Below are 27505 nucleotides of genomic sequence, written 5' to 3'. Positions count from 1 at the left end.
ATTCCTTTTTAGCCCATCAAAAAATTGCAATGTGCTCAAGTTGGAGTTATTGGGTTGCGGAGAATCTGACAGAATGGATGAGACTTGAGAGCCAAGAGCAATACTCCCCATCTTTTTAATCAAAATCTGGCAGCCTTGTCCTTCCTAGGATGCACGAGCTTCAAAATTTGAGGGATGATGAAATCTTTAGCCAAAACAAATCCTTGTTCCCTATATGCGGTGAGAGCCTTGCTCCAATTGGAATTGGGACCAGGCCAACAGTGAACTGGGCCAGAAACCCCAGTGCAGCCCAAAGGCAGCTCGGCTGATCAAACACCTCGTCCTTCAGAGTCATGGATGCTACTGACCGGAATTCAACCCATCAAATGGCATGTTATGCGGAGTAGATCATGTCAGCCTAATATTCATAACAAATATTAAATAAAAAATATTTAAAGGGAGTTGTCGGAAGAAAATAATAGCAAAAGAAAAAAATGGGGAAAAATTAACTACATTCAAAAAAACATTGAAATAATGAGTTTCGGTCCCCTGTAAAAAAGCCTCGCAAAAGACTCCGCACACAAAGAGTAGATCAACCATGTCGGCCTAATATTCAGAACAAATATTAAATAAATAAATATTTATAGAGAGTTGTTGAAAGAAAATAATAGTAGAAGAAAAAAAAAAAAAATAAATATATTAAAAAAACATCAAAATAATGAGTTCCGCTCTCACGTAAAAAAGTCCCATAAAAGATGCTTTACACATAGAAATTTTTTTTCCCAAGCCTTTACATAACTCTCCTCCAAACTCCTCGTATCCATAAAACCATACTCTCTCTCCCACCATAAGATACAAATATCACTATCCCACTAAAAAAAATAACTATTTTAAAAAATTAATTAATTAAAATAAAAAATAATTATTTTAGATGAGTAATAAAATAAAATAAAATTAGTAATGTAATTTTAGTATGGCTAGAACAAGCAATGATACTCGACAGAGTCCTACTTCAGATGGTACAAGTTTTGCCCTTCGTCGATCCGATCAGTCTAATAATTTTTTGATGTACGGCAGCAATAGCATAGGTGGGGCAGGAACGAGTAAGTGTACGACCTGTAATCAAGTGTACGACCTCTTAAATGCTGTCGGATCCCAACAGTTTCTTTTTCTAGATAATTATTTTTGTCGTGTTTATGTCCTACGGAAGTGGCTCAGAGGCATCAGCAATAGTGGGAGCTTCCATCGAGAAAACAAAGAAAGACTTTATTATTTCAAAAATAAAAATAAAAATAATTATATACGATTTGAATGCATTAAAAGCATGAAAAATGTCGTGGACACTAATAATTAGTCACCTAGTAAACGGTAACATTACTACTGCATGTATCCATATCAAACAAAATTTCTATTCTCTCATCCCTTGAAGGAAAAGTGGATGATTTTTGGTTTTTAAATTTAAAATGATCTGCCTTGGGCTAAAAGTGCAAATAAATTGGATCGAGCTGAATCATAAATGATACTGACCCAACTTAATTTCTTATTCAGGTCCTAATTTTGGACCCAAATCTAACTCAATAGAAAATTGGAACAGCTCGTATTGGATCTACGGCTATAATTTTTGACCAAATGAGTTATTTGGATCGGGTCGGATCAATATATAACCCGATTTCAATCCAAAAAATTCAAGTCTGGTCGGATCCGGTTCAAATAAATTTATGTCTCTTGCACTAGTATTGCTTGATGATTTTTTTTGGAAAGCTAGCTGGATGATGAGTAGAAGATGGTTTTCCAATATGAAAATTTAAATTGTTCATTGCCTAATTATTTTGTGGTGCTCCTACGGTTTAATTCTCTAACCTTCTAGATTGCTTTTAGCTTTTTTTTTTCTAGTTCCTTTTTGCTTCTGGGTACTCAGAGACTGAGTGATGCAGGGCTCAGATTGCCCTCTTGTTTGTAACCTTCTCCTTGTTATAGTTTCAAGACTGCAGCTCTATCACTAATTGAAGGTTCCAGAGAAGCAGATTTTTGGAACCCTTGGCTGAAGATGCCTCTGCGGCGTTTTTATAGAACAAAAAACATCTGTGAATGTGCCTTGTTGCGTGAGCTCAATTTTTAGTTTGTTGTGTTTTGTTGCTTCTCTTTCTTCCATGAGATGTTGGGAAATCCATGAAAAGTAGGACAATGGCTTCTTGTGATGATATGATAAGGTAGTTTGTGATTTGTCGGTGTTGTAGCTTACTTGGTTTTGGTTTGAAGCAGTTGTTGTGTCCGGCATGAGTTTCTTTCCTACTCGTCACTACTGCCACTTCTTGAATATCCATTTGTTTGACATAAATCACCCCCCAATGTAAGCACCAGAATCACTCCTCACTAATTTCTGTGATGGATCGGGTCAGGTCAGATCCGAATTTAGTAAATTCAGACCTGATCCCCAAAATCAAATTGATCAAGTCGGATGCAAATAGTAAACTCAAACCCGGCTCGAAAAATAAAATTGGTACAATCTTAGAACCCGATCTGGCTCCACGACTCCTTTAGCACGGGTCAGTTCAAGTCTAAGCGGTTGGGTTGGATCGGGTCATAAGTACCCATTTGCAGCCTTATCTTTACTACCCATATTTTATTAAAAAAATAAATATATTGCCCAAGAAGGAAAAAAAGTGAACAAGGCAGGAAGGCACAGCCAAAAAGTAAAAATATTATTTGCCCTTAAATTATATGGAACGTTTCATTCAAAATTTAGAAAGACGTTCTAATTGAGTTTATCATGGTAAATTTTAATTTGATTTTATCTCTATAAACCTATAGTCTCATCAAACATTCAATTTTTTTAATAAAAGACATTCCATGTATTTTTGCAGAACCTAGCCGACCCGATAAAGTAACTTATTAGACAGCTACCAAAAAAAAAAAAAAAGCTTTTTAAGACAGAATATATGGTGCTAGCAATATAAATGCTTTGGCGCACTCTCACTACGGAAACCATAGGCAAGAGCTTCCCAGAGACCAAAATGGCTCTGAGGTCTTTGCTTCTTGTTGGGCTTGGTTTCGTCCTTTTAGGGCAGGCATATGCTGCAGTTGATTACAAACAGGCCCTCCACAACTCGTTGCTGTATTTTGAAGCCCAAAGGTCCGGGAAATTGCCGCCCAACCAGCGTGTGCTTTGGCGTGGTGATTCTGCTCTCAAAGATGGTAGTGATGCTGGTGTAAGCCTCCTTCCTTTGTCAAATGAATTCAACCTAATAGTTGGCATTGTTATAATTTGCTAAACAAACTAGTCATCATTTACGTAGAAAAAAATGCAGCTGTTATAATTTCCGGGGCACTTTTTTGAAGCAATTTCTAGTGTGAAAAAATGATAAGAGTACTCGATCGTAGGTGTTGGAAAGATTACTAATTAACTAGGAGTTTGGGACATCCAATTATCATGACGAGAGTGGGTGGCAAACCAAACAGTGGTTTAAGCTGGTCTCTAGAATGACTATTTTTCTGAAGCATCCATTTTCGCAACATGCACAAGCGTTGATTCACAAGCTAACCCTTCCAAATGTTTTAAGGTATAGTTTGATTGATGGAGCCTGCTAGCTCGCCAGTTCAGTCTTTTATTGGCTGCACCAATTATGCCTTCTGTAGGGTGAGAAATTTTAGAACACTATGAGAGGGCATTCCTGCTGCACTGTAACGCTCGTTAACAAAACAAAGGAAAGAGAAAAACTTACATGCTTGGTTTCCGAAATACTAATTAAAACTAACTTAAGCACCACTGGAGAGAGAGAGAGAGAGAGGCTTAGGTAGTAGCACATGATTCTTCAAATGAAAAATAGCAAATTACTTGGTATCTCAAAAAATGAGGAGTTGGTAATAATCAACAGTTTATTAGTCCGTACCCAAGAAAAAAAACATCACATTTTTGGACAGTTTGCAAAAAGGCTCATAATATTAGCTCCTCTTTGTAAAAAAAATAATATATAGGAATGTAGTCAAAAAAAGAAGTAATCATTAGACTCTGAGGCCCATCTTTGAATGCAAAGATACCAAATTGGTTGTTGCCATAGATGGGTGAGTCGAGCATTATTCGTGGTCTCGAGCAACAACATTGCTACATACACTCGTGCACCTTCCCATCAATGAATAAGGAATTCAATATATAATAACTAAAATTATTATGAACTTTTTTTGCATGGGTAATGATTTAGTTCTTCTTTTGTATTATGTTCTAGGTCGACCTCACCGGAGGATACTATGATGCTGGTGACAACGTGAAGTTTGGATTCCCGATGGCCTTCACCATCACCATGCTCTCCTGGAGCGCGGCGGAGTTCGGCTCCCAACTCAGGGCCAATGGTGAGCTGCAGAACAACCTGGCCGCCATCAAATGGGGCACCGACTACCTGATCAAGGCCCATCACGAGCCTGAAGTCCTCTACGCCGAGGTCGGCGAAGGTGGCTCCGACCACGCTTGCTGGGAGAGGCCCGAAGACATGACCACACCTCGGACGTCTTACAGTGTCGACGCTTCGAAGCCCGGCTCGGATATCGCCGGGGAGACTGCCGCGGCGTTGGCTGCTGCATCCATCGCATTTAAGGGTTCAGATGCCAGATATGCCGCCACTCTTCTGGGCCATGCAAAACAGGTATATATATATATTTTTTACTTCTTGGAGCAATGTGGGATGAGTCCCCTGTGCTTCTGTGGTGTCATTATTGGCTCTTTCTTTTGGCGGCAGCTGTTCGATTTTGCTCGCAAGTATCCTGGTATGTACCAGAACAGCATCCCAGTTGCCGGGCAATTCTATTCCAGCAGTGGATACGAGGTAAGCAGTGTGTACAAGTATAACTGATTAATTGATTGAATCCAATATAACTTGTTAGCTGGTGAATGATCAGAAAGGTGAAAAATTACTAGAGTTCAGATCGATCTTGGCCTCATCCGACATAGACTAAATGGTGGATGACGGGCTGGACGCAATACAAACATGGCCTATATCACCAGCATAAACAAACATTTGATTCTTGATCAATAGTAGCATTCAATATCATTGGATTTTACATCAACCTCCTAGTTACTGTCCAACGAGCTAGTTTCCATTTGGCCTATGATTTAATCTGAATGCTATCAAGGCCCAGCCCCTCTTGCTCACCCTAATCTGGTGCAGCCTATGTAGAGAAAATTTAAATTTGTTCATGAATCAGGACCGAGCTTGCTTTAGCCGACATCAGAAAAAAAAATATTCCTTCAGTCAATTCCCATGGACTGACGGGATAGTTATCAATTTTGATCGATCATACTACAGCTAACACGTAATCCTTGCAACAGGATGAATTGCTATGGGCAGCTGCATGGCTTTACCAAGCCACCGGGGACCGGGCCTACTTAGACTTCCTCGGGTCTGCCCAAAACAATGGCGGCGTCAGGTCTATGTTCTCTTGGGACGACAAATTCGTCGGAGTCCAGACCCTAGTCTCAAAGGTTTGTGTTCTCCAATCCAATCCCCTATATCATATCTCACCCGTTAGCTAGCTTAATTGCTACCTAACGTTCGATTTCCAATAAAACACTACTCACTAAACTTCGTCACCCTTTTCCTTTGTGTTCGCATATATAACATTATAGCTGATCTTGGAAGGCAAGGTGCCCAACAATGGGACCTGGTCCCAGTACAAGAGCAATGCAGATCAGTTCATGTGCAACGTCGTCCAGAAGGGGAACAGCAATGTCAAGATGAGCCCTGCCGGCATGCTCTGGTGGCAACCCTGGGCCAATTTCCAGTATACCACCTCGGCGATGCTGGTCCTTGCCGCCCATGCTGACCACCTCGCAAGTGCCAAAGCCATCCTCAGCTGCTCGGGTGGCTCCCTTGCATCCAAGGACATGATCTCATTCGTCAGATCGCAGGTAATCAATAGATCAGACATCAACTATATGATCTAATTAAAGACAATTAAAAGATGTCTGTAATAAAAGACAAAAGCATGCGTAAGAACTGAAGATCTAACTATAGAGATCGAATGATGTGGTGCTCAGGTGGACTACATTCTGGGGAAGAACCCAAAGGGGTTGAGCTACATGGTAGGGTTTGGGTCCAATTATCCAGTTAAGGTGCACCACAGGGGTGCATCGATCATATCGATCAAGAAGAACCCAAGTCCAGTAAACTGCCAACAGGGATTCAGCGATTGGTACAACAAGGATGCACCCAATCCTAATGTGCTCGTGGGCGCCATCGTGGGCGGGCCCGATGTCACGGATGGGTATTCAGACGATAGGAACAACTACCAGCAGAACGAGCCGGCCACGGCCAGCATCGCACCTATCGTCGGCGTGCTGGCGAGCATTGCATAACTTCACATGATTTCTAATTATTTTTTCCCATGAGAGGATGCGGCGTGGAAGGTGAGAAGATTTATATATCCACCCCAACATATAAGTAACTGTTCTTGATCAAGCAATAAATTTAATAAGAGTTCTTGGCAAAGCAAAGTCACTGTTGTGTTATATAGGGTTGATCTTGGACTTGACGTGTGCTTTTCTTGAGTCCATCTGATATGGGGTACGTAGTGGTCGCACGGCCATGCAAGCGGGCATTCTCGGATATTCAAAAGGTTCAAATCTAAAATCACGAACAAATTACCAATCCCTTCATCCAGGTTTCTTTCTATTCTGCTGCTCGGTTGCCTCCTCGGAGGTTTGGGGTCGAGCCTCTTCTGAGGTGCCTCGATCCTTTTCCAGACGGACTTTTGTCCAGAGTTTTTTTGAGGTATTCCCGGTGACCAGTATTCCCATCCCAGGTCCATTAAGCATACGGTTCTTTTTGTTGCTTTATCACCTATCGGGTATGGGAGGCTAGAAATGAGAGGATTTTTCATGATCTTTGCCTTCCCGGCCTATCTCATCATCAGGGAAGCCATGTTCCAGGGTAATCAATGCACGGATGCCAATTCTCATCCGTCTACGAGAGCCGTGGAAAACTGGGGTTCTCAAGGCATCCTTCCATATATGCTGATTAATTAATATCGCCTAGGAACCCGAAGCTAAGGTACTTTTAAGATTAATTTTGATGGTAGGGTGTTAAAAAAAAAAGAGGCACGCGTGGTGGAGCACCCGTTGTTATTGGAAACCATGCTGCTAAGGTTTTGGCGGTTGGTGGTAGGTGGTAGGTGGCAGGTGGTAGGTGGCTTCTGAATAGAAAATGTTTCAATGGCTGAGCCCCCAACTACTTGGAAGGACTAGTACAGCCACCAAGATGGTAGCCAGATAATAAAAAGATTTGGACTCCATCTAAGTTAGCCGAGTTCGAAACGCGCGAATGTCGATTAAATCAAGCGCATGCCCCATGACCGGATGGCTCTATGTGGATATGCTTTTCTTCCATCAGTACTGAGGTGGCGCTGGGGTGACGTACTCACATATAGATGGCCTAATGGGGTTTCTCATGGGTTGGGGAGGGCACGCGGAGGTGGCGCTGGGGTAACGTACTCACACGTAGATGGCCCAGTGAGGTTTTCCATGGGTTGGGGAGGGCACGCGGAAACTTGCAACCCGCATTGAACATTTCCTAGTGGAAGGAGGGCCTAGTGAGGGCTACTACGCGAGTGGGGTTCTGCCTCTCCCTCTCCCCTCCTATTTGCTACCAAAAAAAAGAATAGTATATGCTATCTCAGAGCTTGATACTACCAATATATGGTTGGAGAGTGGCTCACAAATTGTTGGGTCAATACGCTACCTCAACCTTTCATTGATATCATCCACTTTCTTGACGTTTGGTATATGTAAATAATCTAATGTATTTATAGAGGTAAAACCCTATAGATTGGGTGGCTTCGCACATGCATCATCAATCTTCTACTGCCAATTACGACTCCTCTTTGCGGGAACTTTTTCTCATAGATAGCTGGAAAATCTTGATTTTCCAAATTTATTTATTTGTTGTGAGAATCATTTGTTATTTTGATATTTTTTTCTTTCCATATCCATCTTTTGTAGCAACGAACATGTTTCATTCATGGGTTGTCCTAAACTGTTGGTAAGGCAAGGATTTTAAATATTGAAATATCAGTAGTTGACTAGTTTCTAAATAAATTTAGATTTCAATTTATTTCAATATATAGCTTGAAGTTTTGAAGGTACTTATAAATGATTGTTTTAAAATCTTGACCAATGTACAACAATCAAAATATCAATAGCTTAGTTGTTATTGGTAAACCAAAAAATCTCCATGCATCAATAGACTTTATTTCCATTAAAAACTTAACGAATTGGGTGCGAGATTTTCTCTCCATCAATGTCCTTCCAATCATATATTGGAAGCTTACAAAATTTGGATACAAAATATCCTTTTATTCAACAACCTTTCAACCCTGTAAGATCTTCCCTTATTTTTTTGATTTTATTTATTTATATATTTTATACTTCTATAATAATGAACTTGAGTCAATTCCATCAAATCTGAAAATTTGTGAGTTTGTATATATACATCTATACATATGTATATATATACACATATGTATGGGCGCGCGTGCGCGGGGGCCTCTAGAAAACATGCAATAGGAAAAGTCCTCTTTTCTCGTCAGTTTCTCTGCTTCCACAGTACGTCGTACCATGCAAGGGAAAAACGTTTACTGCATGGCCAGCTTCATCGTTGCCTGGATTGTGGGATTTGAAATCTAAAAAAGAAAAATATGCATGGAACGTGTCACCCCATACTTTACTCGTCAGTCAATGACTGATTGATTCACGTATTTATCCATTGAATTAGGTATGCAAACTACTATGCCAACTTTTACATAGTGGTTTTAATTTTTATAGTGAAGAATAAGCACGTGCTTTCGTGATCAGGCAGAGCATTGTAATTTACAAACCCAACTTGTTTGATTGGATACATGCTTGATGTTATGAGTTTTGATTCTCAACACTTGATCTTACATTATATCTATGTCATTGTAAGTGCTAGGAGAATGAAATTTGGTGTGCGAGTGCAGGTCCATTAGGTAGAATTTGGTCGGCCAGACTATATATGCCTGACCAAATATAGCCCAATCTATTTGCAAGTCTTAGCGGTCCACTTATGCCAATTAGTTGGTTGTGATGCCTACAGTATACCTACTTTAGTTCACCCTTCACGTCCAAGTGCAGCTAACCTCAAAAACAGGAAGGGCTTGATAAAGTCACTTTCTTGGTTCATGCACCATTAATGATCCAAAATTGTACCAACGTGATTTCTTTTCTCCTATTTTTTTCTTATTTTTGTAATTAATTAATTTTCGAGATTAAGAGCTTTTTTCTTTTTCCATCCTCGACTCATTTCATCCTTGAAGGGCTGAATTCAAAGGAAATTAAACCTCAGAGACTCGACACAATCAAACCAAGTGATACTATCCAAAGCAAACATGATAAATAATTGTTCTTTATCGATTAAACAATTAACATTCAAAAGCAAAACCTCCTCCTCTTGGTTTTCTCCAGATGATACGAAGCATTCGGTTTGGCCCTTGAAAACATGGCTTCACCCCGTACACTCAGTTTCAAATAATAAATGATCGATCTTATGGCTTACGACGAGCGATTCAGATATATTTTATTTGCAACGCATCTATATGAAGCCTAAGACCTAAGTGCCTCTCATGAACCCAACCCAAGTTGAAATTTATTTTTTCCTTAAAAAAAAAAAAGAGGTGAAATTGAGTCGCGGCTCTAATAACTCGAGTTGCGTCTGACTCTGTCAAAGATAGCAACTTTTACTAATACCTCCAACAGGACCACGTGACAGATTGGCGGTACGCGTGGGAGTAGGTAAGCTGACCATCGAATCCAGCTCCCAAAATTTTGGCGTGTTATCGAACTTTGGTCGGTCGCAACAGAGCCCGAGCGTAGACGTCAAGTTGAGTCTAACAGTGAGAACAATTACGTGGAGGAAGCTGCACAAAAGAAGATAAGAATGGACCTAATTGGTGGTTGACTTGCAAGCTCCGGCGTACCAGCTTGGGTCTCTACGAATCGGATATAATTGATGGGGTGAATATACTACAATTTTGATGATGTGGCAGCCTCATCCTAGTCTTGCCTTCCTGTACAGGACAAAATGTGGAGAATCATTTTCTGAAAAAAAAAAAATTAGAGAATGTGATGCACATATCTAAATGCCATGTTTCAATGAATCCCCTGAGGCGTGTTTGGCTAGAAGAAGTTAGACTCTGGAATAAATATTGAAACGAGTGACTTCTACCAATCCCACTTCAATTTTGGAGGAGGAATGGGAATATGCTCAATCCCCTGAAACCAAATCTCTAGTCTTCTCTAATATTCAAATTCTATTACAGTTCCGGTTCTGATCACGAATTAAACACGTTAGGAGATATTGGCCATTCTGATTCTCATTCCAATCCTTTCTGATTTCAATTCCGATTGCAAACCAAATACGCCCCTAATAATTTTCTGTTAGCGTTGTTGCACATATATTACTTCAATTATTACTCGTATATAGTCAAATAGTTAACATCAATGTCTCTCTCGGTCTCCATCTTAGTGGCCCTATCTTTTGGGATGCATGTTCAAAGCAAAAGTTAACTCTATGTAAGTAATTTTTTCCAAGACCGGTCAAGATGTCTATAAACAAAGCTAGATAGTTATTTAATGTCTAGAAAGCTTGAAAAAGAATATCATCATTCATGTAAATAGCCTTCAAGCCAACATATATAAAGTAAATATATGAAACATGATTGAGATGAAAAATTGTTGGATCAAAAGGAAGATGATGACATGAGGGATGGATTGATGGCAATAGAGGGAGAAGACAAATAGTCAACTTCAAGAGTTTCATATGTATAAGTTGATATACTTGATATCTTCTTTTTCCCTCAATGTTTCCTCTGCTTTTTATTAAACCATGAGAATTTTATTTCCCCCTTTTTCTTTACAAAAAAGAAAAAGAAAAAAAAAGGGATACATTATTCTAGACTAGTAACATTTAATTAATATTTTATTAAAAATATTTATATTAGTGAAAATAATTTTTGTAAAGAGATAATAACTTGGTTGATATTTATTTGCCTACAAGAGGTCTTGAGTAGCTGGATTCAATCATAGGAGGTGGCAAATAGTTATGCATTCTGCAAAAGGAAGCGATCTTTGTATTGTCAATTCATCATTAACCTTACGAGCTATGAAAGTGACGGGCATCCTAATACCAAAAATATTGGGTGCTGATAATTAAATAGTTAGGTTAGAGGAACATGCAATCTTTATCATTGTTTTGAGAAATAAAGAGAGAGAAAAAAAGAAAAAAAATATTTTTTAATCATGGAGGTATAGAAGACATAGTTTCGCAAACATGACGGCATGATCGTTTATGAGAGTAGCAGAAAATTTTCAAACACCATGGTAAAAAGAGTACAACTATAGAGACTCTAATATGCATTAATGATTCCCGGCGATGATTGAGCCCAATCAAAACATACGAAGTCTAAGGCTATGCACATTCTCCTTTGTCATACAAAAGAACTCCATGGTCACATAGCTAGAGCATATAATGTCGTTTCACTGAACAAACCGACCAAAGACGTACTTATGACAACTACATTTAAGCTGCCAGTAGCGCGTTCCATGCAGGTGTAGTCTCATATGAACATGGCAAAAAATATTACTTTCCTCTTTAGGAATATTTTTATTTACCTTTCATAAATAAAAGAACTCGATTATGATGTGCGTTGATGGACTTTATTTCATTAAAAACTTAACGAATTTGGGCACGAGATTTTCTCTTCATCAATGTCCTTCCAACCATATATTGGAAGCTTATAAAATTTGGATACGAAATATTCTCTTATTCAACAACCTTCCAACCCCCCAAGATCTTCTCTTATTTTTCTGATTTTATTGATTTATATATTTTATACTTCTATAATTATGAAATTGAGTCAGTCCCACCAAATTTGAAAATTTGTGAGTACATATATATAGGCACGTGTGTGCCGGCCCTTAGAAAGCATGCAAATAGGAAAAGTTCTGTTTTCTCGTCAGTTTCTCTGCTTCCACAGTACGCCAAATACCATGCAAGGGAAAAAGGTTTACTGCATGGCCAGCTTCATCGTTACCTGGATTGTGGGATTTGAAATCTAAAAAAAAGAAAAATATGCATGGAACGTGTCACCTCATACTTTACTCGTGAGTCAATGACTGATTGATTCACGTATTTATCCATTGAATTAGGTATGCAAACTAGCTACTATGCCAACTTCTACATAGTGGTTTTAATTTTTATAGTGAAGAATAAGCCCGTGCTTTCGTGATCAGGCAGAGCATTGTAATTTACAAACCTAACTAGTTTGATTGGATACATGCTTGATGTTATGAGTTTTGATTCTCAACACTTGACTATACATTATATCTATGTCATTGTAAGTGCTAGGAGAATGAAATTTGGTGTGCGAGTGCAGGTCCATTAGGTAGAATTTGGTCGGCCAGACTACCTTGGCCTGACCAAATCTAGCCCAATCTATTTGCAAGTCTTTGCGGTCAACTTATGCCAATAGTTGTTAGTGATGCCTACAATATACCTAGTTTAGTTCACCCTTCACGTCCAAGTGCCGCTAACCTCAAAAACATGAAGGGCCTAATAAAGTCACTTTCTTGTTCCAGACGACAACAATCCAAAGAAGGGCCAATAAAGTCACTTTATTGGTTCATGCACCATTTTCTTGGAGACATGATCCAAATTTGTACCAGCGTGGTTTCATTTTTCATATTTTCTTGGTTCATGCACCATTTTCTTTTTTCAAAACCGATAATTAATTTATTTTTGAGATTAAGAGGTTTTTTTTCTTTTTCTATCCTTGACTCATTTCATCTTTGAAGGGCTGAATTCAATGGAAATTAAACCTCAGAGTCTACACAACCAAACCAAGTGATACTATCCAATGCAAGGATATTGGCCATTCTGATTCTCATTTCAATCCTTTTCGATTTCATTCCATTCCTTTCCGATTTCAATTATTACTCGCATATGGTCAAGTAGTTAACATCAACATCTCTCTCGGTGTCTATCTTAGTGGCTTTATCTTTTGGGATGCATGTTCAAAGCAAAAATTAATTTTATCTAAGTAAATTTTTTCAAGACCCGTCAAGATGTCTACAAGCAAAGCTAGATAGTTTTTTAATGTCTAGAAAGCTTGAAAAAGAGTACCACCATTCATGTAAATAGGCTTCAAGCCAACATATAGAAAGTAAATATATGAAACATGATTAAGATCAAAAATTGTTGGATCAAAAGGAAGATGTTGACATGAGGGATGGATTGATGACAATGGAGGGAGAAGACAAATAGTCAACTTCAAGAGTTTCATACGTATAAGTTGGTATACTTGACACCTTCTTTTTCCCTCAATATTTCCTCTGCTTTTTATTAAACCATGGGAATTTTGCTTTCCCTTTTTTCCTTTACAAAAAAGAAAAAGAAAAAAAAAGGGACACATTATTCTAGATTAGTAATATTAAATTAATATTTTATTCAAAATATTTATATTATTGAAAATAATTTTTGTAAACAGTTAATAACTTGGTTGGTATTTATCTGTCAACAAGAGGTCTTGAGTAGCCGGATTCAATCATAGGAGGTGGCAAATTGTTATGCATTCTGCAAAAAGAAGTGATCTTTGTACTGCCAATTCTTTAGTAACCTTACGAACTATGAAAGTGATGGGCATCCTAGTACCAAAAATATTGGGGGCTGATAATTGGATAGTTTGGTTAGAGGAACATGCAATCTTTATCATGGTTTTGAAAAATAAAGAGGGAAAAAAATGTCTTTTGATCATGGAGGTATAGAAGACATAATTTCGCAAACATGACGACATGAGAGTAGCAAAAAATTTCCAAACACCATGGTAAAAAGAGTACAATTATAGAAACTCTAATATGCACTAGTGATTTCTGGCAATAATTGAGCCCAATCAAAACATACTAGTTCAAGGTTATGCACATCCTGCTTTGTCATACAAAAGAACTCCATGGTCACGTAGCTATAGCATATAATGTCGTTTTACTGGACAAACCGACCAAAGATGTACTTACGACAACTACATTGATTAAGCTGCCAATTGTAGGTGCCATGCAGGTGTAGTCACATATGTACATGGACAAAAATATTACTTCCCCTTTAGGAAAATTTCATTTACCTTTTATAAATAAAAGAACTCAATTATGATGTGTATTGCATTTTCTATTTTTATTTACATTTGCTTCTCCCTTAATATGGATAATGGGCTACTAGAGGAAACGCTATCATGATGTAAAAAATCTAAGAATATTAATGTAAGGAAAGATGACAACATACTAAGTTTATTCGACTGATGATGATAGTATCTATATTCACCACTCCCGAGGATAAGGATAAATCTCCACCTAATCTACTGCGGCTAGAAATGGCAAAGACAAATGTAAGAAGAAAGAGCACGCCATCCACGCTCTCGATCGAGCGCGATTCGACGACGTCTGAGGCGTGGGCCCCGGAGACCGTACGCCTGCCTCAGAGCGACAGCACGCTGGTACCACGTGTCCAGAGGGAACGTGGACGGCGGAGATAGTCCGGCGATCTTCGTTGCCCGCAAAGTGGGGCCCAGCTAACTGAGCTCTCGGGATCCGGAACGGATAACGCCGGTTCCCTTTCTTTGACGTGGTCCAGCGAGCGAGGAGGCGACGCGTGGCGATCCCGTGCGTCGCTTCAGTGGTCCTGCGGTGCCCATGACGTGGCGCCCCGCCATCGCACTGCGCGGGGGTGCGACGCCGTTGGTTCTATAAAGACCGGCGGCGAGGGGGCGTTGGAGGCCAAGGGGCTCGCCGCCTAATATATCCTCTACGATCACTTGTCCCATCTCTCCTCTTACTCCTGCTTCTCCCTCTTTACCCCCCTCTCTTTCCTTTCTACGTTTTTGTTTAATATCTTCTTCTTCTTCTTCTCTTTTCTGTGGTAGAGGTTTGGGTTTACGGTTTCTGGTCTCTCTAGTTTCATTTCAATCAGTATCATGTGTGGGATACTGGCGGTGTTGGGATGTTCGGATGATTCACAAGCGAAGAGGGTTCGTGTGCTCGAGCTCTCTCGCAGGCAATGATCCATACTCATCCCATCCTTCTCTCTTCTCTCTCGTGACAAAGATGGAACTTTTGGGTTCCTGATTGATTTTTGTATGGGGTTTGATGATGATCATGATTTTGCTCCAATATATATATATATATATATATATATATATATATATATATATATATATATTTGTCTATTTTCGTTTGAATTACACGATATATTTTTAAGTGAATGAAGATATATAAAAACCAATCCTGAATCGTCGGGATAAGGTTTTGCGGTTGCGATTATGGTTTTGAATTTTATATTTTATTTTATTTTATTTAAAATATTATTTGCTTGTCTTGTTTAAAATTATCCTTTTATGGGTAGATGCTCTCTGAATCTGAATCTTGAAGATGGAGAAAGAACCAACGAAGGAGATTTTACATTTAACCCCATCATCTTAAATCTGTTGATTGTATTTTTATTTTTTTTTGATAAACAAAGAAGGAAAAGCCACGCGGCCGTTATTATTAAAGGAGAGTTTGCAGAAGCTATTTATAAAAAAATTGTAAAAAGGAAAAACACAAAAGATTGTGTTCTTTCTCAAAAAGGCTAAAAACGGAAATGAGCTCTTTAATGCTTACCATGAATGGACAAATGTACTTCTTACACTTATGGAATTATATTGACCTCTTTATGATGTATAATTGATGATGAGCAAGCCACTCTGTTTCTGTTATATTTTGTATTCCAGATAAATACATATGGTTCTTTCTCATCTAAGAAAAGTCTGAATTTTGTTTATCATATTAAAAAAGGAATCTTTTGTTATAACCTTTAAACCTTTTTTGAAGATAATTTCTTTTGATAATTAATGAAAAGTCTGTGTTTTGTTCTTTTCAACTTCCAAAATGAGTGAATGAATAGGTAAGTAATATTTTGTTTCTCTTTTGGATATAGATTAAAACATCGCGGACCAGATTGGAGCGGACTGCACCAGTTTGGGGATTGTTTTCTAGCACATCAGCGGCTAGCAGTCATTGATCCTGCTTCCGGTGATCAACCCCTTTATAATGAAGACAAAACCATGGTCGTGACGGTAATCATTTACATAAACCCCAAAACATTTATTTTTCCCTTACCATTAGTTGACATCCATGCCTCTTTCCAGGGATGACTGACTTCTAACTCCATGTATTTAGAGAATGACGTTGTTAACAGCGATAACGTTGAAGTTTCTCCAAAAAAGACTAGGATAACGATGAAAGATCCTGAGTCTTATCCTATGATATATATATATATATATATATATATATATATATATATATATATATATATGAGAACAATTTTTTTTTATCTTTTGATGCAAAAAATGGCAATCCAGCCCATGACAACGTATAGAAGATAAATACAAATCAAGAAGGTCAAGCAGGCTGCTATTACATGTGGCTAATGATACAGACTTCTCTTGTAATTAAAGAACTTAATCAACATTTCTTTCCTGTAATATCGCAACTTTCTTTAATGAATTTTCTTCTTATCAATCATATCATGTAAACATCTGACATTTATATGTTTAAAACAGGTCAATGGAGAGATTTACAACCATGAAGACCTGAGGAAAAGGTTGTCTAATCATAAGTTCAGGACAGGGAGCGATTGTGAAGTTATTGCCCATCTGGTGAGAAATCTATGAATTACACAAGCCATATATGCTAAAATATGCAGAAATGTTTTTTTTTTCCCTACTTTTTAGGAAAGATGAAATCTTTTTTGAGCGAAGAAAGTGAGATGGAATTCTTCTCTTGTATTACTTGTGACAGTATGAGGAATATGGAGACAGTTTTGTGGACATGCTGGATGGGATGTTCTCATTTGTGTTGCTGGACACACGTGACAGCAGTTTCATTGCTGCCCGAGATGCAATTGGCATCACTCCGCTCTACATTGGCTGGGGCCTCGATGGTAATCTTTTTTTTTTTTTTTTCCTCCTAATGTAGCTTAAGTTCATTTCTTCTTCTTCTTCTTCTTTTGATGAAAGCCTTGATGGTAATCTTTGTAGCTACATATATATTTCTCTTGATGCTTTGCTTGTATTGGGCTAGCTAGAGCTTTTAATTTGGCTTTCTTTGATCTACCAATTCTCACAAAAATTGTTAAGGTAATGAACTTCCCCCTGAAGATGCTAGAAGTAATAAATTGGATCTTCTTTCGTTTTACAGGTTCTGTTTGGATATCGTCGGAGATGAAAGGACTGAATGATGACTGCGAACATTTTGAGGTCTTCCCCCCTGGCTGTCTCTACTCCAGCAAGGAAGGCGGCTATAAGAGATGGTATAACCCAACCTGGTACTCGGAGACTATTCCATCACTCCCATATGACCCCCTTGCTCTGAGGAAGGCCTTTGAAAATGTAAGCTTGCATAGCTCTAATTTCAGGTTGATTGCAACCTGAACTTTCTATGCTTAAACACAGTAAGCTTACATATTTGACTAAACAATTAAACTTTGGCAAGGCTTCATAAATGAGATAATTATCTCCTGTTGATTTGCGCAGGCCGTCATTAAGAGACTCATGACGGATGTTCCATTTGGAGTTTTGTTATCTGGTGGCCTGGATTCATCGCTAGTTGCTGCTGTTACTGCACGCCACTTAGCGGGAACCAAAGCGGCAGAGCAGTGGGGGACTCAGCTCCATTCCTTCTGTGTTGGCTTGGAGGTTGATAAAATGATCCTCAAATATTCTTCCTTCAATTTTTCTGAGGAACAATGAAGTTCTGCAGCTTTGATCGTATCCCCCCTTTGTTGCAGGGCTCACCAGATTTGTTGGCAGCAAGGAAGGTTGCTGATTATTTGGGAACTGTCCACCATGAGTTTCACTTCACTGTTCAGGTACTGGATTTTTTTTTTTTTTAAAAGAAGGTACTGGGAAGTTGTTAGGTTCCTTGCGTGCTTGTTCTGTGAAGGTGAAAAAAATTTAAGAAGCTTTCTGGGTTTCATATTGATTGACAGGATGGTATTGATGCTATCGAGGATGTAATCTATCACATCGAAACATATGATGTCACTACAATCAGGGCCAGCATCCCCATGTTTCTTATGGCCCGTAAGATCAAGTCATTAGGAGTGAAGATGGTGATCTCTGGCGAAGGCTCGGATGAGCTCTTTGGAGGCTATTTATATTTCCACAAGGCACCAAACAAGGAAGAGTTCCACCGAGAGACATGTCGCAAGGTATGCACATCAATGTTCCATCAAAAGGCCTTCTGAACTTTTATGTTCTGATGAGCTAGCTACTTTTGGTTTTAATGATGATGTCACTTGCATCATTTCATTCGCAGATAAAAGCTCTTCACCAGTATGATTGCTTAAGAGCTAATAAAGCAACATCCGCATGGGGGCTGGAAGTTCGTGTGCCTTTCTTGGACAAGGAATTCATTAAAGTTGCTATGAGCATCGATCCTGAATATAAAATGGTAACTTCAACAGTGCACCTTTTCTATTTTGCATGTAAAGGCGAATTCCTACAGTGATTTGCAAGGTGACATTCTGCAAATGCAAGCAGATCAAACCTGATATGGGGCGAATCGAGAAGTGGGTCTTGAGGAAAGCCTTTGATGATGAGGAAAACCCGTATCTGCCAAAGGTCTGAAAACTACTTAGTTTGTTCTTTCCCCCAATCTTCTCTATGGCACATAGCTTTTCATATTCTCTCAGAACGAGATAGCTAATAGAATCATGTGGTGTCAAAATTCTATTGCTCTTACGCAGAAAAGAAAACTCAGAATTGCATCTCGTCTTTGCAGCATATTCTCTATAGGCAGAAGGAGCAGTTTAGTGATGGTGTTGGCTACAGTTGGATTGATGGGCTGAAAGCTCATGCAGCCGAACATGTAATTTATCTACTAGTCTTTCTGTCTATCATTTTTCTATGATCTCTGTTTTCTGTCTCTTAACTCTCTCTTTTTCCTTTACATTGTAGGTGACCGATAAAATGATGCAAAATGCACAGCACATATACCCACACAATACACCAGCCACGAAAGAGGCCTACTGCTACAGAATGATCTTTGAAAGGTTTTTCCCACAGGTGATTAACCTCAATGCCAATACTAAATTCTTTGTTCTCCTATTGGTCGACATTCTTACAGTGTTAGGGCAGGATTTTGATTTAGTTTTGGTGCTGCAGAATTCTGCAAGAATGACAGTCCCTGGGGGTCCAAGTGTGGCTTGCAGCACGGCAAAGGCTATCGAGTGGGATGCTCAGTGGTCAAACAATCTTGATCCCTCAGGCAGAGCTGCACTTGGTGTTCATAGTTCGGCCTATGATCCCCTTCTACCTACATCTTCTGCCATTGGGAACGCCCCTGCCAAGGTTGTCAACAAGAAGCCAAGGATGGTCGAAGTTGGAACTCCAGGACTGGCCATCAGTACCTAATTTCCTCTAGAAGATATTTATGGTGCCTGATTTCTAGGCGTAGCTCAATGCACTGTGTTAGTTGTGTTATATGATAGCGACTAGCTCATGTAATTAATCTCAGCATTAGAGCATGGTGTGGTATTGGGATGGAAAGTAACCTCTAAAATTTGAATCGAACAATTATATGGCTTTGTTTAGCCCTTCAGTGCACAAATAAGCATAAAGAAGCTGATTCCATGTCTCTAGAACTCCAGGCAAGCACCACGATCGGCATACGGTCTTGGATTGGCTTTCTGCTTATCACCTAACATCTGTCCTTGAGATTCTGTGGAAACTGATGCATGACCATCCATTTGGCGCTCTGAAAGCTGTGTTATGTTCAGGGAAGTAACCGGGACTCGTTCTTCCAACAACACCTGCAACCACCTCCATCATCCTTTTATCCTCCCAAGTATTCCCTCCATCACCCTTTTATCGCCCCAGCATCCCCTTCTTGTAGTTCCAGTCTGAGCTCATGCAATGAGTGTGTGGTGGTTTTTGAGCTTATGCAAAGATTTTTGAGCTGGCACTTCAGTAATCAACTTCATTTAAAAATCTTAGGACATAGCGGTAAAGAAGACCCTGGTGACATTTAGAATCTCTCCAATTGGACAATGTCTTTAGACCAATTCTATAAGCCACAACAGCATCCAGCTCCTCAAACCCTTCATGCCCATTAGCATATGAGCCCCACCTGAACACAGCAACATCCAACATCATGAAGACAGAATAACTGCATAAATATAGTTGCTTCTTAGAATTAAGTTCTTTCTGAGCCCCACTTCCCATTCATCACACTGAAGGAATGTGATCTTCACCGATGACATCATTTTCTGGAGAGCATTTCTTTTTTCTCCAGTAAGAACAAGAACGAGAACAAGAGCAATTCATATAAAAATAAATAAATCACAAATACAGTTTTACAGAGGCCTGAACTCAATACCAGGCGCAGTTACCTGAAGACAGCTTACTACAACTGATAACTGCATTCTTTTTAGAACAAGCTCTAATCTTAAAATTGGATGCACCAGTGAGAGATAGGAGGTCCTCGGTGAAGATCGCCCCAGCCAATGTTACAACAATCTGATGACAACTGCCATGACGGAGAGCGGCAGCTTCCCTCTTGATACTTTCATTGGATCGACACAGAGTATGGGCACATGGTAAGGACTGTTTCCTCCCATTGTGGAATAAAAGTATCACGTATAATTCCTCTGAGCAATTGATGTGAAAATTGCTTCTGAACTTCGAACTAGTCCTGGCAACCGGCATGCCGGAACCAGCTCAAAGTTCACATAATTGCTCTTATAGAAGACCCCTAATTTAAGAGATATATCATCGACAAGTTCTTTATGGGACGCTCATGCTGGATACGATTTTGATCTTGTTTCAATTATGGTTGTGGTGCTCGTATAACACCAAGCCAACATCTCTATGAACAGAGCCTCTATGAATTAGTGTCAATTTCTGGCGTGAGTGGTGGGTGTGAAAGGAAATATTGATGACCGAGAAGATGTACTAAAGACCTTGGGTACAGTAAAGCTTTTCAGTATTATTACTAGAAACAATTAAAAAACAGTTTTAAGGCTGATTTTAGGTTGAGACTCCAACCACAGGAGCCTTCAACATTATATATGGTAGTATTAGGATGAAAATAAAAAATTTATGGTTGGATATTTAAGCTTGGGACTTGATTTTTAGTCATAAAATATTACTAGTATAAATTATAATAGCTATATGATTTATTATAATGAAAAAATAAGGTAATGTGAGATATTTTTATATTCATTATTATTATTATTATTATGAGAGTAAGGGAGAGAGCCCCACCCACATATAATTAGTATGAAGATTTGAATCAGTCATAACTATAATAATATTCATCTAGCATTGTGCCTGCTATCTGGGATCTGCTTAATAAATCTATATTCTTAAAAAAATTATATTTTAAAAAAAATCAATCATTTTAACTAAATAAACCATAAAAATATCATAAAATAGTCCGACATGTAGCAATCATTATAATGACATATTTTGACTCCATAATGACCATTACTTGCACATGCAACAAGTTAAATAATAATATGGGTTTTTAATATTCTTAATTATTTTTTAGTAGTCTTCTCCACCTCTTATTACTCTTTTAATATCAAGCAGGACATGCATGCAGGTAAACAACTACACTTGTATTTCAAATTTGTCATTTCACCTTGGGAGAAGTGCATCAATTGCCTGAGACAAGTCCTTACTCTGCAAAAGCAGAGATTAAAAACAAAAACAGAGAAGACTGGACCGAGATTGAAAACCTAACATGACTCGTTGCCACAATAATCTAACCATCCTTCTCAAAAAATAAAATACAATAGTCTGACAATGGAACTTTATATCCACTAATTCCACTATGTAGTTGGAGTCTATGTATCTAAGCCAGTCCAACACCAGCATTTCAGCTAGATCGCAAGAGCTATTTTAAAAAAATATATATAAATATCAACGGTAAGATTGTACAATTGGATGCGACAATTAAATTTGCTTGCCTGCGACAAACAGGCAGGAGAAGCTTGGTGCTCAGAAGAAGAGAGCAGTATAGAATAGCTGGTTCCAAGTATCCGGGAGGCCGGGGAGGCACCAATGGCTGCAGTCGGCGGAGCGGTCGGGGTTGGCCCTCTGCTCGGGGCTCAGATCGCCGCTGTAGATGGAGGGGTGGCCGTCTTTCCTGAGCTCTGAGAGGGTGGTGATGTCCAACAAGAAGGCAGGGCTCTGCATTGCCCTGAGCACGCCCTGCAGGACCTGCATCTGGCTCGGGTACAGCCCTGAATAGTTGAATCCGCTAATGGGAACCGTCTGGCCAAAGCAGTTCTTCGACGTCGGGTCGCCCCACTCAATTGGGCTGTGCTCCACCACGACATGGCAAACAAGACAAGAATCATGGCACGTCCCAAAACTTGTCCTAGTGATGTAACGGGTGATCGGTATCTTGTATGATAATTGTTTGATTTGTGGTGTGTTCATCAAGATGAGAATGTAAAACCAGTACTAATACACGTTGAATAATGTGTAGGTATTATATGTGCGCTTAAGAATGGAATCACTATAAAGAAGCTACAAGCATATAACTCAGAGACATGAAAACATACTGCAAAGCAGTTTGTCAGCCGCGGCCTGTCAGTGTTAGTATCGTGACATCCCCTGGTCAAGCTGGTATTCATCATGAAGGTAGTCTCTATATCCTTTATTTAATTTACTTTCCTAATTATCTCACAAGAACTAATTAAGTGTCTCGAGGCAAGCATTCTAGTTTATTTCTGCTTGCCTTCCTAAGGTTACGTGCAGCACCAAGTGTTATGTTTTTTGATGATGCCTTCCTAAGGTTACCATTTGAACGGGATGGACAGGTTTAGAGAGAGGAAATCTCATCAAGGAGAATGTTTGAACCAGCAACCATGTAGCTCATCTAAAAGACTAAAATTACCTAGATGTCCCGTTAACTTTATCCATGTAGCTCCCAGAGACAACCATACCGAGGTCAGACAACCATTCCGTTGCTTCACCCCCGAAGACCCCTTGGAAACCTTTTAAAGCAGGGATTTGTTTCCAGTGTGGAGACACACGGCACTTCAAAGGTATAGTTGCTGGAACCCTATAAAGTGCTTCCTCGGTCATCGATTTGGCCATAGAGCCAGGCGGTGTAGATCTCTCAATACCTCCACCTTAAGGAATCCAGTGAAACATCCTTGTCAAATCAGCACCATGCAAAACCAAAGCATATCTACAAACCTCCAGATCCCAAATCGCTTCGCAACCACAAGAGCCTTTCTCACCTTCACCTGTGAAATGGCGAATATTACTGATTACCTTGACAGAGCGGCTTTTGTTGAGACCTTTGGGCGACCGGTGAAAGTGGATCCTATTTCAAACATTCTCGGCCATAAAGCAAGGAAATCTGGTTCTTGGACGACACGGCAACTCTTCGAGAGAGAGTTCTTCGTATCGTGTCCGGACAACCAAACAGTACAAGCCCTCATGGCGGAGGAACATATTAGAGGGGTTGGTTTCACAGTGCTAGTTAACTATTGGAATCAGTTCGAGAATGGAGTCCACCACAAATTGAAATACAAGGTGTACGCAACGCTGCAAAACCTTCCCCTTATCTGTTGGTCAGCGGATGCAGTGGCGTCGATTCTATTCGGATTCGCCGTTCCGCATAGGGCCAGCCGCACGAGTCTCCACTGGGAGGATCTAGCCGGATTTGATGTCGTGTTCTTCTGCGAAAGCCTCGACAGTATCCCGGAAGTGGTGAAGGTAACAATCGGCCCTTTTACTTATGATGTTAACATCATTGTCTTTTTTGCTGCAGAGCAAGAGCTATGGTCTGATGCTTCCTGCCGGCTCCTCCGACGAAGATCAGAATGACCAAGATAATAGTGATTGGGAGTTCTGGAATGGGCCGGAAGCTAGTTTTCAGAATTGGCAAAAAGTATGGACTCTTTTTCCTAGGAAAGTAGAAGGCTATCTTCCCAGTTAGCTAGTTTCAGAATTTTCGGAAGAGCTCACATCCATCGATACACCTATGAGAGGAAAGGAGCCACCAGTAGTCAGGCTGCATCTAGAGATTTCAACTCATTCAAAGACTCTCTTGGGCTAGTGGAGGTAAAGCTCGATCACAGGAACTTTACATGGTCGAAGCATGAAGTGTTATGTTGATTGTGACTTTGCACCATATGCACACTAGACTGAATTCAAATCCTTTCACGTGTGTACTTCTTGGGCTCGTTTGATCATCCTAGTATCTCTAAGATGGACGCGGGTCCTAGATCTACCAATCAATATCACAGCTCAAAAACTAAAAAAGGTGGTCCAACAAGTTGTTCAATCATCCTCTATTGATCAGTTGTTCCGTTTGATGATTTTTGCTTCGCAGCCATATAAATATGATTCAGTTGACCATGGAAAATGGACTAACGGAGGATTGAACCAGAGAGAATTGCCATCCTCAAAAGCTCCTAAATTTCGGCTGGGATCTTTTTTAGAATTCAGACAATGGCTGAAACGAGCCAAAGAGCAAATCCACAATGATCGCTCCCGAAGCCCGCGACCCCCCCGGCTTCACCAATTCTGGCTGGATTTCTACGTGAAATCGACGGCCGACCTTTTTAACTCGAATTCGCGTCCCACAAGAAGGCAAGAAGGGGCCATTAATCCGTGAACAATTCGGGCCTTCAATAGTCCAAAGTAGGTCCCACGTCCTTGTGACTTCTGAGCGCCGAAATTTAAGAACTCATTTAATATCAACGGGGCTTTTTGCCTTGTGCCGCTTATCCGAGGAAACTACATCAGAGAGATGCCACAGCTTTTCTACTAGGGCTATTAAATTATCAATTGATGCAGCCCTCGTCAAAATAGGATGCCATTTGATAATAAAATTAACACAACATACTCCCAATAGAACGAGAGGGGACACGAATGAAACATTGGTATGCTTTTTGCTCTCTCTCTCTCTCTCTCTCTATTATTCTTCCTTTCTGTAATAAATAGAGCGGATTTTTCCCCCTCCCTCTCTCGTTTATAACCAAAACAGAACACCAACAGCAAGATCATTTATCATATTTCATGGACATATATATATTTCATTCTTTTATGTGTCATAGTTTTTAATTAAAAAAGAAAAGTTAGGCAGCATGATTCGTTGTGAGCTGGAACGAGGGTATTATAATGTTTTGAGAGGTTGGAAATTGAGTAAGTTAGCCTGTGGAATTGTTAAATCTCTTCAGATTCGTGCCAAAGAGATGCATTTATGATGTCCTTTTCAAGCGTTCTCGGGGATGTGGACCTTACTCATATGTCATCACTCATCAGGATTGAATTAAATAAACGGCAATTCATGTGTATCTCGTGAGAGAGAGAGAGAGGGAGAGAGAGAGTTACTTGTAGTGGGTGGGAGAAATCGACTGGAAGAAGACCTTGGTTCTGGTTCTATCAATGTTAAGGTCCACCCAGTTGGCCCATGTACTCAGCCCTTTCTGAAAGGCAATCAAGCGGTCCATGTCCACGTAGTAATTTCCTCCATCTCCCATATAATCCCACCTGCTAAAGCATGCAATTATAACCTTGTTTCAAAAAAAGAAAAGGAGAAAGAAGAATGCTAAGAATAATGTATGAACTTATCCCCAGATAGACGGGACAAGGAGCATGAAGTGATCACAGCAATTGGAGGAAGAATACTGACCCTTGAAGAGATCCTGTGTGCGTCCACCAGTGGCCAGAATTAAAAGACAGGACATCAGCCCCTTTCCACGCATTGCCATTAGCCGATATGTCATCCAGCCTAAGCATCCGTTTCCCTTGGACCACGTCTATGTCCACAAGATAAGGAGCCCGGTAAAAAGAAACCGACACCCCATGCTCCTATATTCCCCCAAAAAAACCACACAGTTCCGAAACATGATCAAATCTTAATCAAAATTTAGTCAGAAACAGCAGTTTCAAGAAATACGAGAGAGTTATATCCATTCGAGTGACAGAATCTGCCCTTCCATCATACCAAGAACGTGAAGGTGGAGAGAGGCTCTCCTCTTATCAATTGGGTCTGCGACAATGGCACCGCTGCATGAAGCATGCAGATCAAAGATTCCCATTGGTTGCGGCCCAGCGAGTCGCCGACGAACATCACCTTCTTCCCTCTCATTCGCATCAAGAAATCAAGCCCATCAAACCTGCCCATCAAACCGATATAACGTTGCAAAATTCTCACCTCAGCAGGTGAATTGGCATGTTAAATGAGAATTTGATGCATGTTTCGAATATATAACGAGGTGTATATATATATATATATATATATATATATATATATACAAACCTTGGGAGGTCGCAGCCGGAGGGCTTCCATCGATACCGCAGGTAGTCGGTGTCAGGCCTCCCGTACAATTGGCAGTTGAACTCGGCATCGACGATGGGGCAATTCAAGGACTGGTACAGCGGGTACGAGTCATCCCTGACCCAGCTCCCCATGAAGATGTCGCAAACAGGCTGGTTGGCCAGGAAGTCCGGCCGCCTACCGTGACGCCTTCTCAAGCCTACGACCACCGCCGGCGAGCCGACAGAGGCTTGAAGAACAAGCAATCCTAGAAGGAAGATTGAAACCTTCCATCCACCACAGCTACCATCGAAGCCCATGAGGGAAGAACAGGAGGAGGTGGAGGGCGACTAGGTTATTCTTTTCTTTCTACTGTTAGCCAGCTAGACGCTTTATGGAAGGTTGTAAAGTTGTATGTAGAAATCTACTTGCGAATTGTAGTGCGTGCGAGGGTTAGCTGAAGAATTCACGTGAGGGAAGTTAATATTGTGGCCTTGTGTGAGGTCATCATGGAGTGCTTCTGTTTTTATTGGGTGGGTTCGTGTGGGGCTTACAGCCGGCCGTCGTGGGCTCGAATCATCTTTAGGAGCTTGCCCGTGAAGTAAAGTTTGTGTTGATTCCTGGCCTTATTTTATTTTTATTTTTATACGACTGCTCCTCACACAAAATAAGAATTAGTATATTCAATAAAATCAAAAAAAAAAAAAGATGCAGAGAGAGAAAAAAACAAACGCTTGGTTTTTCTAAAATATCTTCTAGAATAATGATGAGTTATAAAGTATACGACCCAACTAGCATCACTGTTCGCTTTTCGATAGACATGAGTGATCTGAAAGAAGCTACATCATCTCGATAATTTATATATGTCGTGGAGTAGCAACTGCTTGGCAATATCGTTGTACCGGCCTCGAACCTACTCGACACCGTAGTCACATCTCTTTCAAGATGAATGCAATATGCACCCAAAACAAGCCTTGGAAAGGTGATGCCCTCTCATGTAGCTATTAGTTCAGCTCCAATAAAAGTAGTGTTGAAGATTCGCTGGCCTCCAACTGTTATAAATCTGATATTGTGGTCTCTGATAAAACAGTAGAGGAGGAAAGTATAGAACGTTGGAGTGGGACGTTGACAGGAGGGGGAAAGGCGAGTTGCCGT

The 27505-nt window shown here is 39.9% G+C and overlaps 3 protein-coding genes across 5 annotated transcripts; 2 read left to right on the top strand and 1 right to left on the bottom strand.

Annotated features, from left to right (window-relative positions):
* The first annotated feature begins 2967 nt into the window (after positions 1–2967).
* LOC103709402 (endoglucanase 15-like) lies at positions 2968–6325 on the top strand. Its single transcript, XM_008794715.5, has 6 exons — positions 2968–3188; positions 4203–4616; positions 4710–4796; positions 5300–5452; positions 5597–5878; positions 6008–6325. The coding sequence occupies exons 1-6, from the start codon at positions 2994–2996 to the stop codon at positions 6323–6325; spliced, it is 1449 nt and encodes a 482-aa protein (XP_008792937.5). The 5' UTR covers positions 2968–2993.
* An 8423-nt stretch (positions 6326–14748) lies between these two features.
* LOC103709410 (asparagine synthetase [glutamine-hydrolyzing]-like) lies at positions 14749–19672 on the top strand. 2 transcript variants are annotated; one of them, XM_008794727.6, is made up of 13 exons: positions 14749–15077; positions 15999–16137; positions 16624–16719; positions 16862–17003; positions 17261–17451; positions 17596–17757; positions 17850–17930; positions 18051–18272; positions 18380–18514; positions 18604–18684; positions 18845–18931; positions 19021–19128; positions 19228–19672. In XM_008794727.6, exons 1-13 carry the CDS (start codon positions 14998–15000, stop codon positions 19474–19476), a joined length of 1773 nt encoding a protein of 590 aa, XP_008792949.4. In that variant the 5' UTR covers positions 14749–14997; the 3' UTR covers positions 19477–19672. The 2 variants fall into 2 exon arrangements, 1 of the variants encoding a protein (XP_008792949.4); XR_015967779.2 differs by having other exon boundaries at positions 14770–15077; positions 18810–18931.
* A 1988-nt stretch (positions 19673–21660) lies between these two features.
* PMR5 (Pmr5/Cas1p GDSL/SGNH-like acyl-esterase family protein (DUF828)) lies at positions 21661–26850 on the bottom strand. Of its 2 annotated transcripts, none has more exons than XM_008794740.6 (5): positions 26354–26850; positions 26039–26210; positions 25724–25902; positions 25423–25581; positions 21661–22387 (listed from the first exon to the last, which is right to left on the bottom strand). In XM_008794740.6, the coding sequence occupies exons 1-5, from the start codon at positions 26668–26670 to the stop codon at positions 22066–22068; spliced, it is 1149 nt and encodes a 382-aa protein (XP_008792962.3). In that variant the 5' UTR covers positions 26671–26850; the 3' UTR covers positions 21661–22065. The 2 variants fall into 2 exon arrangements, with proteins under 2 accessions (XP_008792962.3, XP_088558530.1); XM_088702404.2 differs by having other exon boundaries at positions 21868–22387; positions 25423–25584; positions 26354–26808.
* Positions 26851–27505: the final 655 nt, after the last annotated feature.

This window comes from Phoenix dactylifera, chromosome 8, assembly GCF_051530095.1.
Source record: "Phoenix dactylifera cultivar Ajwa chromosome 8, Ajwa_hap1_PhDact_Kaust_v1.1, whole genome shotgun sequence".
NCBI lineage: Eukaryota > Viridiplantae > Streptophyta > Magnoliopsida > Arecales > Arecaceae > Phoenix > Phoenix dactylifera.
This window is presented reverse-complemented; position numbering and strand designations above follow the sequence as displayed.

Excerpts from the sequence above, each read along its gene's own strand:
- LOC103709402 (XM_008794715.5), top strand. The coding sequence starts at position 2,994 with ATGGCTCTGAGGTCTTTGCTTCTTGTTGGGCTTGGTTTCGTCCTTTTA. Across the intron at positions 3,189-4,202 it reads AAGATGGTAGTGATGCTGGT|GTCGACCTCACCGGAGGATA; the intron begins GTAAGCCTCCTT and ends ATTATGTTCTAG. Across the intron at positions 4,797-5,299 it reads ATTCCAGCAGTGGATACGAG|GATGAATTGCTATGGGCAGC; the intron begins GTAAGCAGTGTG and ends TCCTTGCAACAG.
- LOC103709410 (XM_008794727.6), top strand. The coding sequence starts at position 14,998 with ATGTGTGGGATACTGGCGGTGTTGGGATGTTCGGATGATTCACAAGCG. Across the intron at positions 17,004-17,260 it reads CATTGGCTGGGGCCTCGATG|GTTCTGTTTGGATATCGTCG; the intron begins GTAATCTTTTTT and ends TTCGTTTTACAG. Across the intron at positions 17,452-17,595 it reads TGAGGAAGGCCTTTGAAAAT|GCCGTCATTAAGAGACTCAT; the intron begins GTAAGCTTGCAT and ends TGATTTGCGCAG.
- PMR5 (XM_088702404.2), bottom strand. The coding sequence starts at position 26,670 with ATGGGCTTCGATGGTAGCTGTGGTGGATGGAAGGTTTCAATCTTCCTT. Across the intron at positions 25,585-25,723 it reads CACACAGGATCTCTTCAAGG|CAGGTGGGATTATATGGGAG; the intron begins GTCAGTATTCTT and ends TGCATGCTTTAG. Across the intron at positions 22,388-25,422 it reads ATTTCTCCCACCCACTACAA|CCCAATTGAGTGGGGCGACC; the intron begins GTAACTCTCTCT and ends GGTGGAGCACAG.